The sequence below is a fragment of the Salarias fasciatus genome, chromosome 11 (assembly GCF_902148845.1).
Source record: "Salarias fasciatus chromosome 11, fSalaFa1.1, whole genome shotgun sequence".
In the NCBI taxonomy this organism is placed as follows: domain Eukaryota; kingdom Metazoa; phylum Chordata; class Actinopteri; order Blenniiformes; family Blenniidae; genus Salarias; species Salarias fasciatus.
In genome coordinates, this window is record NC_043755.1 from 5,365,457 (window position 1) to 5,384,988 (window position 19,532).

General features: G+C 44.0%; 1 protein-coding gene across 1 annotated transcript; it reads left to right on the forward strand.

Annotated features, from left to right (window-relative positions):
* The first annotated feature begins 216 nt into the window (after positions 1-216).
* LOC115397420 (potassium/sodium hyperpolarization-activated cyclic nucleotide-gated channel 1) lies at positions 217-18,939 on the forward strand. Its single transcript, XM_030103716.1, has 9 exons — positions 217-936; positions 11,481-11,687; positions 12,001-12,214; positions 13,046-13,207; positions 14,171-14,389; positions 15,076-15,222; positions 15,329-15,569; positions 15,751-15,915; positions 16,228-18,939. The coding sequence occupies exons 1-9, from the start codon at positions 236-238 to the stop codon at positions 18,708-18,710; spliced, it is 4,539 nt and encodes a 1,512-aa protein (XP_029959576.1). The 5' UTR covers positions 217-235; the 3' UTR covers positions 18,711-18,939.
* Positions 18,940-19,532: the final 593 nt, after the last annotated feature.

Sequence of the window (19,532 nt, forward strand, 5' to 3'; positions counted from 1 at the left end):
AGAGGTAAGGATGGCCACGCTGGTGGAGAGAGGGCGGAGGTGTGAGCACTCAGCTCCAGGAGAAGGACTACAGATGCAAAACACTTTTCTTTTGCTTTTTCTATCTAACGTTCAGACTGACGTTGATATTCTGGCCCAGCCGATGTAATATAGCCAGGCCACAGCACCAAACAGGACTTTTTCAGAGGAGGCAGGAGTTACAGGTTCTATTCGCCCCCCCTCCTCCTGAGTGGGAATGGATGGGGTGGCTGGAGGTGTGGGCACCCCTGGTAGCGCCGGAGGCTCAGGGGGCGACAGCCTGCCCCGGCGGAATGGAGGGGACTCGAAGCGTCGCAGTAAGGGCAGCCTGCCCTCCCCCGGCTACCGGCTGTCCCAGGCCTCCCTGGAGGGTGAGAAGGGCTCCTACGGGGCGGACAGCGCCTCCCTGGGTGGACGGGGCCGCCGCCCCTCCATCATGAGCTCCTCTGCCAGGGACGGCCTCTCCTTTCGCACAGCCGGCACCCCGACCACCCCCGTGCCGCTGCCGCCGCCGCCACCCTCCTCCTCTGGCACCGCCCACCCTCCGCCTCCACGGTCGGTGGGCTTCGCCACGCCTCGCGCCGCCCTGGCCTCCACCTCCTCCACCGGGACCGGGGTCATGGTGGTGGCCACCGGGGCGGAGACCACCACCACCACGGCCTGCAACACCACGGCCGCCGGAACCCCGGAGATGGTGGGCCACTCCGGGCTGGGCGGCTTCGGCATGGGGCTGGACGGGGAGGACTACAGCAACTCCAACCAGAGCACCTTCATCCAGAGACAGTTCGGGGCGATGCTCCAGCCCGGGGTCAACAAGTTCAGCCTGCGCATGTTTGGATCCCACAAAGCCGTGGCCATGGAGCAGGAGAGACTGAAGTCAGCAGGATCGTGGATCATACACCCCTACAGTGACTTCAGGTATGATGGATTATGTAACTTTAACTATCATAACTAGGTGCCAAATCCAAAAACCGACTCTGACCTTACTCTTAACCTAATGGTAATTTGTTCACCAGACAAGAGTTTCGATTCCGACAAGCAAGGCATTTTTCCAGTTAGTCTTCACAAGGAGAAACACAGAGGGCTACACACATGTTTGCATAGTATTCCTTGTGGTGCACAGTCATTTACATAATGCATTCCCTAAAGCCTCTTACCCTCACCTTAACCATGACAATGAGGCTGTTCACCACAGCCTATTAATAACTCCACTGGAAAGCCCCGAAACCACATCACACCCTTAAAAAATGTCAAATGCTGGTAAGATCTGGCATTTTGGTCCTCACATAGTCCAGGAGTGGAGTTTGCTCTGAGCCCAGGAAATCAAAAAGAAGTGAAGATGAGCTCCTGTTTTAAACATTGTAGGGCACGCCAAATAATAATGTCGAGAGAATAACTGATTGATGGTAAGCAGATCATACATGGTATACAGCAGCATCTCATGACTGAGAGGGGAAATGGGAAATACAGGAGCAGGAAGTCAAGGGAAGCAAGCTGGAGGTGAACAGAGCAGTGTAAAGGCAGAGATAAGAGGAGGGTGGAAGTCTCGAGCGAGCAAGGGATATAAGTAGAAGAGGTTAAAAGCCACAAGAATGAGACGTAGATAAAGCGGGCAACGGAGGCCGAGGTGAAGGTACTTTGTGAAAAGGTGACGAGGCCTACAGGTGTGCAGCAACCAAATGATTAGATGGTGATTTCAGCCTGTTTCCTAATTAAAAATGGCTTCACAGTCAGCAGAGGACTAAGGACAGAGATGCAGAACAGAGAGGCAGACTCAGCCAAGCGGTGCAGGATATCTCACATGCCAGTTAGGTAAAAACGCTCAGAATGTTTAGTCTTGAGCCCGGCACAGCTCTCCCTGCTGGCCACTTCACATGAGGCTTTTGATTCTTCTGTCACATGAGCCGAACTCCTGAGGTGGAAACGTCAATCAAGGTTGCCTTTTTTGAAAGGAGTGATGCAGCTAAGATGAAACCGACCCTGTCAGTTAATTTTCTTTAACAAAGACAAGTTTAGTGAAATACATTTCTCCATGTTGTCCAATGTGCCTGTGACACTTCCAGAGGAGATTACGCGCTCTCAATAAATATGAATTATAATTCATGCACTGATAAGGTAGGCCTTGAGTGGACGGGGCAGATTTTTATGAACTTGACATAAAGCATTGCGTGTGCAGGTGGACAGCAGAGGCAGAGAGATAGGACTCATAATCTCCAGACGCGCTGCAGCAACAATGGATGACTTGATCCCCAAGGCTCCTGGCCCACTTTTGTCTCATCAACCACACGCAGGCACACATTGACTGTGTCATTTTGTATTGCCTGTCAATTTGGCGATCACTCAGCGGTGCCGCTTGTGGAGCTGCCCGCAGGTGATATGATGAATGAGATCATCGGAGGCTGGAGGGCGATTCGGATGGAGCGGTGTGGATGGATTGACGCTCCCTCGAATCTCGGCTCTCCGCAGCACATCCACATGCAAAAAATATATACGTAGATGTTCGTCACCTTAACTATCTAGTTGCAGAATTACAGTTGAATTTTGATCAATTATGTATGCGGCCATAAATTATGCAAGCTGAGTATGTATTATGCATATTTCAGTCATTTAGCTTTTCAGTTAAGTACCTGTACTTGAGGAGGAACTTTGTTATGTCAAGTAGGAGAAGGGCGGATTATCTATGAAGCCCCTTAATATGTTTTTTGTCCAGGTGCTCATCCTGAGCACAAGAGGTCGGGAGAGTATGTTTGGTAATATGTATTCATGTGTGTGTCTGCCATTAGCCAGTCTGCTGATAAGCTCACACTCTTCAGCCTCATTAAGAAAAGATGGGTTGCTTCACGAGCCGAAACAATACATAAGAAGAGACACAAGAGGTGAAGGTAACGCACACTGTGAGAACATGAGAGGCATACAAAGTGCGAGGGAACCTGAAATGCAGGCGACTCTGCTGTCAAGTGGCATGATTCCAGCGGGAAGACGGCCGGTGGCATCACTTATAAACTATCCTAACATTTGTTATATAATAGACAGTCGCTGTCGCGCTTGTTTCTCTGCACGCCTGGCAGGGTGATGGGTGGCGACTTGCTGGGAACGAACATCTGGCCAGCTGTGGACAGGGAACCAATCACAGGCCACTCAGGAGACTCTTGGCCTCAATTACAGCAGAATTAGTGTTTGGTGCGACAGCAGCTGAGCAGGTAGACTCAGGTCAGTTATTCTTCAGCACCTGTTCATGTTGAAAATGGAATAGTGATGAAGCCATCGAGAGCGGCTCTGATTGCATTTGCAATTCGATTCGTATGTGTGTGCGTTTAAGTGTGTGTGCAGGTTGCATGCTCACACTGCAGGTGTATACCTGCATGAACCTCACACAACACGATGTAACCGCTGTTGCATCAGGTGCAAAAAAACCTTGATCTCATGAATGTGACTTTTTTTTTTTTTTTTTTTTTTCTTGGAGCTGACATTTCGCTCGTCTGCTCGGTTGTTCTCATTTGTTCAAACTTGAATCAGTTGCCAGTCTCTGCAAGAACAGAAACATTTCATGCGCAGTGACATGTAAAGTGTCAATTTGTTATGTTTGCCAGCGAAGTTAAAAAAAAAAAAAAAAAAAAAAAGGACACAGACATCCAAGGGAAAATCAACCCTGATTAAAGTCATCCGAGCCGACTTGTCTGCTGGATGGAGGGATGGCAAAACACAAGTTAACTTTTTGACTGAATGTCTGTTATTGAGGTTGTGTGTTTCCACTGTTGAAAAGAAGCAAACCCCTTAAATCTTATATACATATAGGCACGCTGCTACAGAAACTTTTTGTTTCTGAATGGATGGATGACTTGTGTGTGAATATCCCTACAAGATGATAAATCCTGCACTTGACAAGCGAACGGACTTCATTCAGCCTCCATTCACTGGAGATTTATTATCATTACAGTGTACTGTCAAAGTAAGCCTGATGTCAGTGGTACATCTTGATAACTATCACTGAGTTGGTAATGATGCTGCACATTATCTGTTTTCCTATCGAAGCAGTGGTGACTTTTAACACCTTTTGCTAAAGGTTAGAGAGTTTCTGGGATAAATTATAAAATCACGGCTCTGCAGCGTACATTTAAACCTTTCAATATATATTTGAATAATCTTTGTGTTAGGGTAAAATAACAGTAAATAAAACCATCCCAAAAGTGTTTTTAGTGGATCGCTGCCAGTTCATCATTTAAGCCACTGCACAAGACACTAAATTCAATAATTCTGTCAGTCTATAAGGGATATGAACATTTCTTCTAGATGAATTCTCTCATGAATCATTTATAAATTATGTTGTTTAAGTCATTACCAGCAAAAGTAAAGCCCGTGTGTCAAAATAAAGTGACTGCTGATAGAAACAACGTGACTCTCATTGAGCTATATATGGTCCTCAAATCATGTGATTCTCAACATTTGCATATCAGGGACAGGCAGAATAACAAGTGCATGATCTAATTTGTAGAATTGTTCTCTAGTTAAAAAACATCTTTTCAAGGTCAAGAACAAATCTCTATCACTGCCGCGTCTGCTGCATCATGAAGTGCGCGTGTGCATGTGTGCGTGCGTGCGTGTGTGTGTGTGTGTGGCAGTAAATAATCCCCGCATTTATTGCCAGTGATTATGAAGTAATACATCTGTCAGCGTAAGTGACAAAGTCGGAGTGAAGTGTATGTGTGTGTGTAGTGTGTGTGTGGGTGCGTATGTGTGTGTGTGTGTGTGTGTGTGTGTGTGTGTGTGTGTGTGTGTGTGTGTGTGTGTGTGTGTGTGCCCGCGCACGCGCCCAGTGATGACTCATGCATGCTTAATCTTCATCAGTCTAGTAGTAGCATCACACCATGAGGTTGTGTTACTAAATTAGCGCTCAATAGCAATCGACCACAGAGCTGGAGAGTACTTTCTCAGAGAAACAGAGCCGATGAGGGAGACGGAGGCAGGGGGGGAGGATGTGAGCTCAAGCGACTCATTGATATGGGTTAAGGTGACGGATAGCGGGATTAGGAAAGAGGAGACAGAGATGTGACCGAAATCGTCCCCCGATGATTGGATCTCCTCTTCAGTCATACTTTAATCACTTTCAGCATCCGAGTGACATGACTGATTCTTCGCATTGTTATTAGATCCCTGCGTCACAGACTCATGTCCTCCAGTATGAAATGCAGACCGACGAGGCCTTCCAAGGTTACTGATTGTTTGCCTGCCTCAGTCCCACGCCCTCGCTTCTCTCTTTTTTTTCCATTACAGTTATACTTGGTTTCATTGCGGTTAAACATACAGAAGGTGCTTTATTTTGGCAGAGTATTACAGCAAGATGAAACGGTCTAGGGGGAAACGTTCATGTATCAACACCGAAGTCATTTTACAAAGAAGAATTTGCACTTCTTAGTGTCCAGGATCATCTGCAAGTCGTTCCGCTTGCCTTCGTCTGGCTCAGGATTTGAATAGCAGGGAGAGTATTCAAAGCAGAGGAATGCATATAAATCTGTGTATCAGAAAAAAAGACAAATATACATGGAGAGGGTTTAGCTTCTCCTCTATACAAATACTGTTAAAGCTAAAAACTGCTGCATTATGTCTTCTGTGCAGCTGTGTGACAAGCAAATCCTTAATTTGCCTTGTTAAAAAGCTTGCGGTGTGGTTTTTAAAAGACGAGGGCATGCATGTGGAAGACAAGAGCAGAACATCTGCTACTTCAGCGTTAACGATGTACTTTTTTCTTCTTTTTTTTCCTACCTCCTTTGGAAGGAGAAGTAATACTGAGAAACTGTGTCTATTTATTCTTTGAAATGAGTCAGAAAAGACTATAAGATAAGTGTTGTTTGTGGAGAGTTAAAGGTGGCAGTGTGATGAGTTTGAAGAAGCTGTTTAGTCTATTTGCTGAGATTATAAAGAGTCTGCCGCCTCCTGCAAAGCAGCAAGGATTGCTCCTGGTGAATTCAGGGTTTAATTATTGAATTATGTGAGCCTGGTTGACGCTACCTCAGTCGTACCTCTGCTACTTTTCACACTTTCTGTCAGGAACCTCGTCTGGATCATTGTGTAATAATATGGGGCGCCGAATGTAAAATTTCACTTACTGTGTAATAGGTGACACTTTTCTCACATTTAGGTCACTTTTCTCACATTTAGCTAATTTTTCTTTCATTTGAGAGAGATTTGTTAAAAATGTGTAAAAATAAAAAATAAATCTATATCTAAATGTTCAAATTAAATGTTAAATCTAAATATAAATCTAAATGTTAAATCTAAATCTAAATCTAAATGTTAAATCTAAATGTCAAATCTAAATCTAAATGCTAAATCTAAATCTAAATGTTACATCTAAATATAAATCTAAATGTTAAATCTAAATGTTGAATCTAAATATAAATGCTAAATCTAAATCTAAATGTAAAAGTTAAATCTAAATGTTAAATCTAAATCTAAATGTTAAATCTAAATCTAAATGTTAAATCTAAATCTAAATCTAAATGTTAAATCTAAATGTTAAATCTAAATCTAAATCTAAATGTTAAATCTAAATGTTAAATCTAAATGTTAAATCTAAATGTTAAATCTAAATGTTCAGAAAATATGCAAAGTAGGCAGGTCTTCCACGCCTCTCGCACGAGCCTCTGATGACGAAGCCCCGCCCACAGCAGCAGCGGCGAAGAGGCAGAAACATGGCGGACGAACTCCTATCTGGCGAAGAGAGGGCGGTTATGGCTGGCGTACGGGCTGCTCTTGCGAGTGTTGCTCCACTGGTTCCTTCTAAACCACAAACGGTAAGTGATTCACAGCAAAGATTTTTTTTATTGCTATATATGATAAACGTAACCCCGTTTCGCCATAATAGTGCAGTGTTTGGCAACATGGCAGCCCGCTCGCCAAATGACATCTGAGGCGCCAGACGATTTTGAAAATCTGAGGCACCTGTTTCGCGTAGGCAGTAACATCGTCCACTAACTTCTATCCAGGTCCTCCTAAACTGCCTCAATTGCCCGTTTGAAAACCTCTGCGTGCTGGCAACAAGCTGATAGCTTAGTTACCAGCGTCTCGTCAGCTGTTAGCTTAGCTGTTAGCCACCTCACGCAGCCTGGATCAAGTTGCCCCTCGTTTAGCGGGTACCAGTAGCAACAGTGACCATGCTGTGCTGTCATTGCTGTTAAAAAATAATCTCCAAGCAGCTGACTTTAGCTTGATTGCAAGCAAAGGTTTGCCTGGTAAAGATCTTTACAAAATTCACATTCTATATCCTCCATAGGTGGCCGCAGGTCCAGGACTTAAGCTACATATGGTAAAATCTCAAATATGTTGATGTGTTGAGATCCACAGTGTCACCTGTGCTGAACTCAGAGAAATCTGACAGCCTGTACAGCACCTTTATTTGAGACTGAACCCATACTATAAATGTCTCTTAACATGATGTGTATATATTTACAATAAAACCTTTAGTGACTAATCTTCATTTCCATATGATCCACTTCTCCAAGTTGTCTTGGAGTTGATTCTTTTATTGATAAGTGGTCATTTAGGGTAGTTATTACTTGTAGTGATTTGAAGCAGAGTATAGAAAGAGATGTCAACTGAAACAGTGTTTTATAGGTTCGCAAGTAATTAACTACTTGAAAATGGATAATTACTTTGGCCCAGTCTGCCTACTTTGTGTTAGGAACAGGGGCTCTTCCAACTCGCGTGACATTTGAAATATGGCCCTTTGTTTCAGGTTTCCACACCACAGATGCCTCTGGCGGGGCCCTCACATGTATCAAGCTTTGCCACAACCACCACGTCATTGAGATCAGTAAGTAAAGCTGTCATATGTGGCCAAATAACGTGATGTAGGACACACTGGAAATGAGAATAGGTTGATAGGTTGTGTGCCAATCAGGATGGCTGTGGGTGAATTGTTTTACACTTAACATCTTTTTTTTTTTTCTTTTGTTTTTTACAGGGTGATGATACCTTCATCTCCAAAGAGGACATTGAAGATTTACTGATGCTGGGAGTAACATATACTGAAGGTAAGGGTGGGGGTCTGTACAAGCTGATATCATAGTAACTGCATAGAATGTGATAACAGTATCACGTTATTGACATTTCATTTGTTAGATAACAGGATGAATGCATTCTCGTTCTGAGTGCAATACCTTAGTGACTTTTATGCATGCATGTACGAATGTAATTTTGCTATTTTCTATTTCGTACCTTTTTCACCCTTTGTAGATTAGGAGGTGGAGGAGCACCGACACACCAGGGACCTCAGTCAAGCTGGAAAGGCATTCATCCAGACATTAAATCTTGGACACGTTTTGGCTTTTGGAACAGGAAGCAGCAAAACTCCTGCAACTGGATTTAGTCCCAGCCCAAAACCGACTTTCATTCATGATCATACAAAATGCTTTCCAGTTGCATGCACATGCTCAAATCAATCTTTATTTGTATAGCCCTTTACACAGAAAAAGTGACCAGAGTGCTTTACAGTGAAATCAAAGCAATAAAATCATAACTTAAACAAATGGTACAATTTGAAATTTTGTCCATGATCAATTAAATGAGCTTCATATCTTTAATGAAAAGAATCTGCGAGATGATGATGCATTAGACTACCATTTTGTGGTAGCTCTCATGAATGGAGTCGTTTTTAGTGCAGTGCAGTCTGAAGACCGACAAAGACAAATGTGCAAGTGGAAAAAACTCATTAACACAAGTACTCCGACATGATTTTACTGATATTTCATGTTGACTATTTACAAATATTTCACTGTAACTACTTACAAAAGATTTTCACCACTCTGCTTATGTTACATTGGGACTGTTGCTTTGACTAATAAAAATTACACATCCATAATTTGTGGAATACAATTTTTTTGACTCTGCGATATATTGTTTTTCCCTTGTTCCAATCATTTTCAAGTGGGTCCACTGCCACAAGTTCTTGCAAGTCCTGTTGGTTAACAGGGCAGAAGAAACACGGAGTATCCACTGTATCACTGTCCTGTCATTTCTAGAAAGTTCAGTGTCAGGAGGTGTCTGGCTAGTGTGAAAAGCTGAGCAAGGGGTTCTGTTCCCTTCAGAGGAAATTGTATGATGGTTAAATGCAGCTTTGAACTCCTTTAATGTGCGAATTATCCTGAGGATGGGTGTGGGTCTGGAGATCCTCAGGACTGAAGCCACTTCAGTATATGTTACTCCCAGCATCAGTAAATCTTCAATGTCCTCTTTGGAGATGAAGGTATCATCACCCTGTAAAAAACAAAAGAAAAAAAAAAAAAAGATGTTAAGTGTAAAACAATTCACCCACAGCCATCCTGATTGGCACACAACCTATCAACCTATTCTCATTTCCAGTGTGTCCTACATCACGTTATTTGGCCACATATGACAGCTTTACTTACTGATCTCAATGACGTGGTGGTTGTGGCAAAGCTTGATACATGTGAGGGCCCCGCCAGAGGCATCTGTGGTGTGGAAACCTGAAACAAAGGGCCATATTTCAAATGTCACGCGAGTTGGAAGAGCCCCTGTTCCTAACACAAAGTAGGCAGACTGGGCCAAAGTAATTATCCATTTTCAAGTAGTTAATTACTTGCGAACCTATAAAACACTGTTTCAGTTGACATCTCTTTCTATACTCTGCTTCAAATCACTACAAGTAATAACTACCCTAAATGACCACTTATCAATAAAAGAATCAACTCCAAGACAACTTGGAGAAGTGGATCATATGGAAATGAAGATTAGTCACTAAAGGTTTTATTGTAAATATATACACATCATGTTAAGAGACATTTATAGTATGGGTTCAGTCTCAAATAAAGGTGCTGTACAGGCTGTCAGATTTCTCTGAGTTCAGCACAGGTGACACTGTGGATCTCAACACATCAACATATTTGAGATTTTACCATATGTAGCTTAAGTCCTGGACCTGCGGCCACCTATGGAGGATATAGAATGTGAATTTTGTAAAGATCTTTACCAGGCAAACCTTTGCTTGCAATCAAGCTAAAGTCAGCTGCTTGGAGATTATTTTTTAACAGCAATGACAGCACAGCATGGTCACTGTTGCTACTGGTACCCGCTAAACGAGGGGCAACTTGATCCAGGCTGCGTGAGGTGGCTAACAGCTAAGCTAACAGCTGACGAGACGCTGGTAACTAAGCTATCAGCTTCGTTGCCAGCACGCAGAGGTTTTCAAACGGGCAATTGAGGCAGTTTAGGAGGACCTGGATAGAAGTTAGTGGACGATGTTACTGCCTACGCGAAACAGGTGCCTCAGATTTTCAAAATCGTCTGGCGCCTCAGATGTCATTTGGCGAGCGGGCTGCCATGTTGCCAAACACTGCACTATTATGGCGAAACGGGGTTACGTTTATCATATATAGCAATAAAAAAAATCTTTGCTGTGAATCACTTACCGTTTGTGGTTCAGAAGGAACCAGTGGAGCAACACTCGCAAGAGCAGCCCGTACGCCAGCCATAACCGCCCTCTCTTCGCCAGATAGGAGTTCGTCCGCCATGTTTCTGCCTCTTCGCCGCTGCTGCTGTGGGCGGGGCTTCGTCATCAGAGGCTCGTGCGAGAGGCGTGGAAGACCTGCCTACTTTGCATATTTTCTGAACATTTAGATTTAACATTTAGATTTAACATTTAGATTTAACATTTAGATTTAGATTTAGATTTAACATTTAGATTTAACATTTAGATTTAGATTTAGATTTAACATTTAGATTTAGATTTAACATTTAGATTTAGATTTAACATTTAGATTTAACTTTTACATTTAGATTTAGATTTAGCATTTATATTTAGATTCAACATTTAGATTTAACATTTAGATTTATATTTAGATGTAACATTTAGATTTAGATTTAGCATTTAGATTTAGATTTGACATTTAGATTTAACATTTAGATTTAGATTTAGATTTAACATTTAGATTTATATTTAGATTTAACATTTAATTTGAACATTTAGATATAGATTTATTTTTTATTTTTACACATTTTTAACAAATCTCCCTCAAATGAAAGAAAAATTAGCTAAATGTGAGAAAAGTGACCTAAATGTGAGAAAAGTGTCACCTATTACACAGTAAGTGAAATTTTACATTCGGCGCCCCATATAATAACATACATGATGAAGTTTAATCATGATCAACAAACAATTCTAAATCTTTTAAGGGTGTTACTAACATTCAAAATGAGCTTTTTGATTCTAGATATATCAATTTATTTGTCTTGTACATTACTAGAAAAATTCACATGAACAGGCCACAGGTCTTTGGATAAACAAAGTAAAAACAAGTAAAAGAAAAAAGTATCATTCAATAGAATGCTAAAAAATATATATTTTTTCATCAGTCTTATAGAATCAGAATCAGAATAGTCTTATTAGACTGCATTATCAGAGACAGCAGCATCATCAGAGCTGAATCTCTCCATGTTTTCCTCCTCAGGTTCTACTGGGACCTGTTGATGCTGCTGTTGATGATGGGGAACCTGATCATCCTGCCGGTGGGCATCACGTTCTTCCGGGACGAGAACACCCCTTCATGGATCATCTTCAACGTGGTCTCTGACACCCTCTTCATGGTCGATCTGGTTCTCAACTTTCGGACCGGCATCGTCAAAGAAGACAGCACTGAGATATTACTGGACCCCAGGTCAGAGGGGTCGTTTCTGTTCTGTGTGTGTGTGTGTGTGTGTGTGTGTGTGTGTGCATGCGTCATTTCAACAGACCTGTTGCCATGAATTGGAATTCTCTCTCCATCTGTCGAGTTTCTGTTGAGACACATTAATATGTGAGGTGTGAGAAGGTGACGAGCAGCCTGTGGCAGAGCTTTGTTCAACTTCCAGTGTGTTCCTCGTCAATATTGATGAGGCGTGTTTCACGCCAAGCGAATATTGGAATCATTTCCACAAAGCTGGACGGCCAAATGACAAGAGTCAGCGGTCCGCCGTCTTCCTCTAACTCAGGGCGATCCGCCAGAACTACCTGAAGAGCTGGTTCCTTGTGGACTTCGTGTCGTCGATCCCAGTGGACTACATCTTCCTGATGGTGGACAGCCTGGACTCGGAGGTCTACAGGACAGCCAGGGCGCTGCGTATAGTCCGCTTCACCAAAATCCTGAGCCTGCTGCGGCTGCTGCGCCTTTCCAGACTCATCCGGTACATCCACCAGTGGGAGGAGGTGAGAAACAATGACAAAGTCAACATAACATACGCACAAAACAAAACAAAACAAAACAAAAAAAAAACACATCTTAAGAAAAGGTTTCTGAAATCAGGTAATTTTGTAATATGGTTTTCTGATGGTTTTTCTAATTCCAAAAGCACCATGGGCAATGGCGTTTCTGAAATATGTTCATTCATTATCAGAATTATTTTCATTAACTGCAATGTACAGAAAATCTATGACTGATCTTCTGAGTAAGGCCAAACTGCAGACCATCAAAAACATGTGAATGTTCTGTGAGATTTGTCTGACGTTCATAAGCCTCTTCAACTACGTGTGAACTTGTTTTGAATGTAATGAATGTTGATTTGTGACTAAAAGTCCTTCAGTGTAGCATTAAGCCGTGACTCATCACAAGCCTCATTATTAGGAGATGAAGTGCTTTATTTGTTGGAGCTCTCTCGTTTTTGGAGTATTGTGATGTTGATGATCTAGAGGCTTTTCAAAAAATGTTTTTGGGCTGAGTGCCTCAAACAAATGTGCAAGGGCAAGTCTCTTTTACTTTCTTTAATCATACACATATAATACACACTTTGCCTCTCACTTCTATAACACAGTTAAGCTTTATGCAACAGAGTCATTTTTTCTCTGAGCTGGACTTACAGGAAAAGAAAAGCTTTTTTTTAATTCTTTTTTAAATAAAATTTGTATGCCTACAATTAATTAAATCATCGATAGTTGCATTGGCATAGACTTGCACTGTGTTTAACAAATAGAAAACTACAAGTCAGCAATACTATACAAATGACGTGTTGCTGTTGACTCTCTTTTTCCCTCTCTGCTCAGATCTTCCACATGACCTACGACTTGGCCAGCGCCATGGTTAGAATCGTGAACCTGATCGGGATGATGCTGCTGCTGTGCCACTGGGACGGCTGCCTCCAGTTCCTGGTCCCCATGCTGCAGGACTTCCCTCCTGACTGCTGGGTTTCTAAGAACCTGATGGTGGTGAGTCTGAATGCAAGCACGCCCGCCATCTTCAATATGTTTCAGTGGATGATTGCATTGTTTGATGGATGAAAAACAGTCAGCGTGGTGTTGGAGGAGAGTTGATTGAATTGCACAAAGCATTATCTGAGCTTGTGTGAACAGTGCGCCCGATATTTATTTCAGATGAAAGCCGACCACTGAATGTGAAAGCAGTTGGTTTTGGGTTATCTGTGTGTGTGCAGGGCAGAGCTGTTTATCAGATCTGACATGCTTTGCTCCTTATCTGTTAATTGGCACACGCAGCGACAGGTCCAGTTGGAATAAAACTGACTGTCGTCGTCCCAAAACAACAACAACAAAAAAAATCTCTAATTAAAAGCCTTTCCAGAGATCAGGTGAAGGTGCACGTAAACAGAGGAAGGCCTGGGGACCTGCGTGAGATTCTGTCACGTGCATGCAGGCAGTGGATGCAGATACGCAGCTGTATGAATAGCTGACTCATATCTGACTGGTTGCCTGAGTGATGGTTGCTAGGCAGGCTGGGATTTTCCCCAGAGAAAGTCCCTTCATCCATCGGAACATTAATATGTTAGAATAATTGGACTCACACGTAATCTACAGAAAATGCAAAAATGCACACACGCACACACACAAATCCAGCTGTTATTTGCAGTGTTTAACTGTTTTTTTTCTAAATGATGCAGACTTCCTTTTATTGTCTGCCTTCATTTTGCAGCCGCTTGAGTCTGTGTATTGTTTAGCATAATAGGTTTTGACAGTGAAACTACTCCGCCTTTAGATATTATGATCGTAGCTGTATTTTCTGAAGAAGAGTTTCCTGAGAGCCTTGAACAGGAGAAGCTCCTCAAGCTCAAATCTAAATTACTAACAGTTCAGCGCTCCGGCGCCTTGTTAATTAACACCTGAAACTTCCTTTACTCTTTTGTCACCTTCCCCGTCTGCCTCTCCTCTCCCTCGCAGAACGACACATGGGGCGTGCAGTACTCGTACGCTCTTTTCAAAGCCATGAGCCACATGTTGTGTATCGGATACGGTGCCCAGGCTCCAGAGGGAATGACTGATGTATGGCTCACCATGCTCAGCATGATCGTAGGCGCCACCTGCTATGCCATGTTCATCGGTCACGCCACAGCTCTAATTCAGTCTCTGGACTCTTCACGGCGACAGTATCAAGAGAAGGTGAATTATGATGTCCACCCACACTTACTAATTCACTCATTGCAACACGTCTTCATTCTTTTGGGATTTTTTTTTATGAGATATGTTTATTTTCCTCTCGTATATTTGTTCAGCCATGTTTTATTCGACAGATTTATCTGCTGAAGTTCTTCATTATTTCATTCTCATGTTTCAAAAGATATTTCATCAAAATTTTTGCTGCCTCTGAAATCTTTGTTGAGAATGAAGTACCTGGATATCTAGCCTTGAATCATCGCAGTGCAGTATTTCTAAACTGTGGTCTGGAGAAAACAGAGGGAAAAGTTCATAAGTCATTTATTTGAATCCATAATGTCGATGTAGGTGTTTAAAGCCTGCAGGGCAGAGCTGAACTCGGTATCATCACTGTAACCTACTAGTGGCCTTAAAAATTGCGATTTACTCTAACAACCCTCCACTGAAGCAATGTATTATGTGCATAAATGTGAAAATTACCATTAAATTTTAGTTTCCAAAGTTTCACTGTGTGCAAGCTACTGATTGCAGATTTTTATAGGACAAGGAGGACAAGGCAGTGACCTCTAACACTAGTACAGAAATAAATGTTTTTTTAAAGCTGTAAATGAATCGAATGTGTGCTTACTAAAGAAAACAAAGTGAATCGGTTGTCTTTTCAACAAACCTATTTTGCATTTGTGTTACTGCAGTACAAACAAGTGGAGCAGTACATGTCGTTCCATAAGCTTCCTGCTGATGTTCGACAAAAGATCCATGAGTACTACGAGCACCGCTTCCAGGGCAAAATGTTCGATGAGGAGAATATCCTGGGTGAACTCAGTGAGCCACTCAAAGAGGTAACAAAGTCACAAACACTCGACGAATATGCACACAGTCCCCTCCAGCGAACCCGTCTGACTTCCACATCCTTCTACTCTTTATCCTTTCTTCCTCTTCACAAAGGAGATCGTCAGCTTTAACTGCCGCAGCCTGGTGGCCAACATGCCGCTGTTTGCCAATGCTGATCCCAACTTTGTGACCGCCGTGCTGACAAAGCTGCGCTTTGAAGTGTTTCAGCCATTAGACTTCATCATCCGGGAGGGAACAGTCGGGCGAAAGATGTATTTCATCCAGCATGGACGGGTCAGCGTGCTGACCCGTGGGAACAAGGAGACCAAGCTGAGTGATGGGTCCTACTTTGGAGGTGAGGACATTGAAGTGGCTAAATATCTCAATATGAATGACAATTAGAAGAAGAAATAAAGATGCAGGTCATTTGTTCAGTGATTTTTTTTTTATCATATGTATATATTGAATGAATAGGTTGAGCAGACTTATTCACCGATAACTAAATTCGTGTTTACTCGCTCTTGTGTCGTCATCAGAGATCTGTTTGTTGACTCGTGGACGAAGAACAGCCAGTGTGCGTGCAGATACATACTGCCGCCTGTATTCCCTCAGCGTGGACAGCTTTAACGAGGTTCTGGAAGAACATCCAATGATGCGGCGTGCCTTTGAAACTGTTGCTGTTGACCGATTGGACCGCATTGGTAACTTCCTACAAAACAATTTAATACCAATGAAATCTTTTTTTCATTCAGGTTGATAAATTACTTTTAGTTAGAATTGTCTTTGACAAGAGCCTGAGAGGGGGAAAAAAAGGATTAATGAATCACAGAAAAACCTTAAGGCTTAAAGTCTAGCAGTCTGCTTTGTTTATTACTCCTCAGATGAGAACTAGCCTTTCATCTTTCCAGGCTGCTGATTTTTGTAATGTGTCTTAACACTTAATTTCATAGCAACTGAACACATCTTAATGGAATTTTTTTTTCCACAAACTCTCACTGATTTTTGCTTTACAGGCAGGAAGAACTCCATGCTCCTGCGCAAGTCATCCCAGGGTGGTTCTTTGGGAGGCAGCATGGGTCGAGGTGGAGGACGAGGGGGTCCGGGAGCGGGAGGGGGCCTGACGGCGGGCGGTCTGGGTTCGTGTGATAGCATGCTCGTGCAGCAGATTGTTAAACACGACAGCATGCCCGCCATGCAGGACGCCATCGCGGCGGCTGCAGCGGGAAGAAGCGGCGTCATGGGTGGGAGCGGCACAGTGTCTCCTCGCCCCCGACCTGTTATCTGGGCACCGCTGGTCCACGCTCCCCTGCAGACTGCAGCTGCCACCAGTAATGTAGCCATTGCCCTCATGCACCAGCAGCAGCAGCAGCAGCAGCAGCTCCAGCAGCTGCAGCAGCAGCATGCTCTCGGAGGGGCTTTCTTCCTCCCCTCTCCTCTTATCTCCCCATCTCCCTCCACCTCTTTCCCTCTCTCTCCTCCCCGTGCCCCTATGCTCCAGCCCCTTCGGCCCTCTGTAAGTTCTCTCATTGGAATGATGGCAATGGGAGGAATGAGTGGTTTGTCCCCAAGAGGATTTCCTCTCTCCCCCTCCACATTGGGCCCTCCTGGTGGGGTGACCTCGCCCCCTGTTGCTAAAACGCCTCCCACCCCAGCCTCCTCTGTCCCGACTTCTGCCCAACAAGGAAGGTCAGTCCACTACAGCCTCCGCCTTCAGGCTGATCATCCGTCGGTGATTGCTGCATCGCTGGGAACGCCAACTGGAGGAGGGCCGGCTCCTTCTCTCCACAAGACACCAACCACCAACGCGTCAGCTACTTCCAGTGGTCTGCCAGATCCCAACACTTCTGTTGCAAATCAGCAGGGTGCAAAAGAGGCTCTGTTACGCCACGGAGGGAGCAGCTCCCAGGGCCTGCCAGCATTAGGCAGACTCACTCAGGAGGCCAGGCTGCTGTCAGCCTCACAGCCCACACTGCCTCACCGTTCTTGGGCGGCTGTGCAACCTCACCCACCCCTCCATCGGAAGGCATCCGGTGGTAATTTGTTGGCAGCACCATTCCTTGCAGGGCAGTTAGCCCGTGGAGGCAGCACAGGCATACTTACCACTAACCCTCCAGTACAATTAGTCGCAAATATGCCATTTAATGCACAAGCACAAGCCTCAGTCTCTCTTCAGCCCTCTATTGCACAGGCTGGAAACACTGCCACACAGGGTCCAGGTCACAGTGCCTCTGTGCCCACGCCAACACCAACAGCTGCACACCTGCCCTCTGCCTCTTGTCTGCCATCCTCCTCCCCTCCAAAACACACCCCACTCTCCTCTGCCACCCCCTCTCCTACACCAACTCCATCATCTCCAACGCTAATACTCTCCCAGACGCCTCGAGCAAAACCAATTCCAATGGCCCCTTCTCGTTCATCTTCTCCTCCTCCCTGCTCCACTCCTCCTTCAGCAGGAACAAGTTCACTATCACTGTCTTCAACTCCTCGACCCAAACCGATCCCCTCTCCTTCCTCCCAATCTTCTTCTCCATCTCCATCCTCCACACCACCTCCATCCTCTGTTTCAACCCCCGTTCCACTAACTCAGCCTTATGGGACAAAGTCATCACTCACTTCTTCCTCTCCCCCCTCTTCTTTGGGCACTTCTTCCCCACTTCATTCTCAGAGCCCAAGAGCCAAGGCATCTAACACCCCACCCTCTGCTTCTCCATTGTCTGGTCCGAGCCCTGCTCTTACCCCAATCCCCTCTCCCATCCTTACTCCCACTCAGGCAGCTCGTACCCGGACATCCACCCCTTCCCAAACTCCTTCTCAAAACATCCCACCAGTTGTTCCTTCCCAGAACCTCACCCCTGTGTCCTCTTCATCTTCCACCCCTGCTACATCTGTGCCCTCTGTGACTGAATCTCAAAGTTCAACTTCTTGTCTTCAAACAGCTTCATCCAGTTCAGTCAGAAGTCAAATCCCAAAGTCAGCTTCACCTCTTACTCCAACACAGCCTTCTGTATCTACCCCAACACCAGCTAGCACAAGCTCCCCAACTAAAATCACCTTCTCAGTTCATCCTGTCAAACAAACCTCTCCAGTCCTTACTCCAAGCCCTACTTTAGGCCCAAACCGCACTGCTAAACTTGTGCAATCAACAGCCCAATCGTCTGCAACTTTACTCCAAAGCCAGAGCCCCACAAACCCCTCCACTCTTTCTACCACCTCCCCCACTACTTCCACCCCCTCTTCCAGCGTCTACTCTGCCTCTTCTAACACCCAAAAACAAATGCCATCAACCACGGCCGCTGCGTCGCCCTCCTCAAAACTTAACACACCCTCCGCCCCTGCCCCAACATCTCAGGCATCTACCACTGCACCCACCCAGTCAGCAAATACAGCTGCCCCTGCCAGCACCACCTCCCCTAAAGGTGTGAAGAAGGACCCCCAGCTGCCACTTACCAGAAAAGACTCAGAAGGACTAAGACACAAACTGCCTGCCAACATGTAAGAAAGAATATTTGTTGGACTTTGTGCTGTTGCCAGTGCCGACTGGTGGATCCATGGGCATACAGTCTTGTGTAGACAAATCAATCTTGTTTGCATTCAATTTAGGATGTGATTGTCTTAGAACATCAGGTGTTAATGGGACTCTCAACCAAGTAATGAATCAAGGGAGAAAAAAAAAATCTTACAGGTCTGTGGAACTGGTGGGTCTGGCTTAAGAGTCCAGGAAAACACCCAATGTATACATGCATATCTGTGTTAGTGATTGTTGGGGCAAGTAGGGGGGCTGAAGTGGAAATATGCTGCAGTATATTGTACATACATGGTGAAATGAGAGAGATATGGGAAAAACAAAAAAGACAATGAAACAGCAATACTTGGGAAGCATTATATGGGAGTAAATTAACAATCTTTTTGATGTCAGAAGAGAGGCTGTTGTGATATCAAAATGTGGGCAATAGAGCAAATGCTTCCTGGTTTCCAGCTCCAACTCCCTCTTGCCTCCCATTCTTCACCAAAGTGTAATATTTTCTCATAACAGTAATAATAATGACAATGATTAAAAATGATATTGATAATAATAATAATAATAATAATAATGACATAGCATTTTAAAATCTCTGTAAAAGTCATACTCATATAAATTTGAAAAATTAGGAGAAGACAGCTGGTAGTTTTGTTGTCCCAGGTGTGTGGTGTTTAGTATTTTTGAACAATACAAAACTTTTAAACCTACATGGTCACACTGACAACTTCTGTAAATTGTGTTTTCTTCCCCTGTATGATTGCGTGTGTGTGTGTGTGTGTGTGTGTGTGCGTGTGTGTG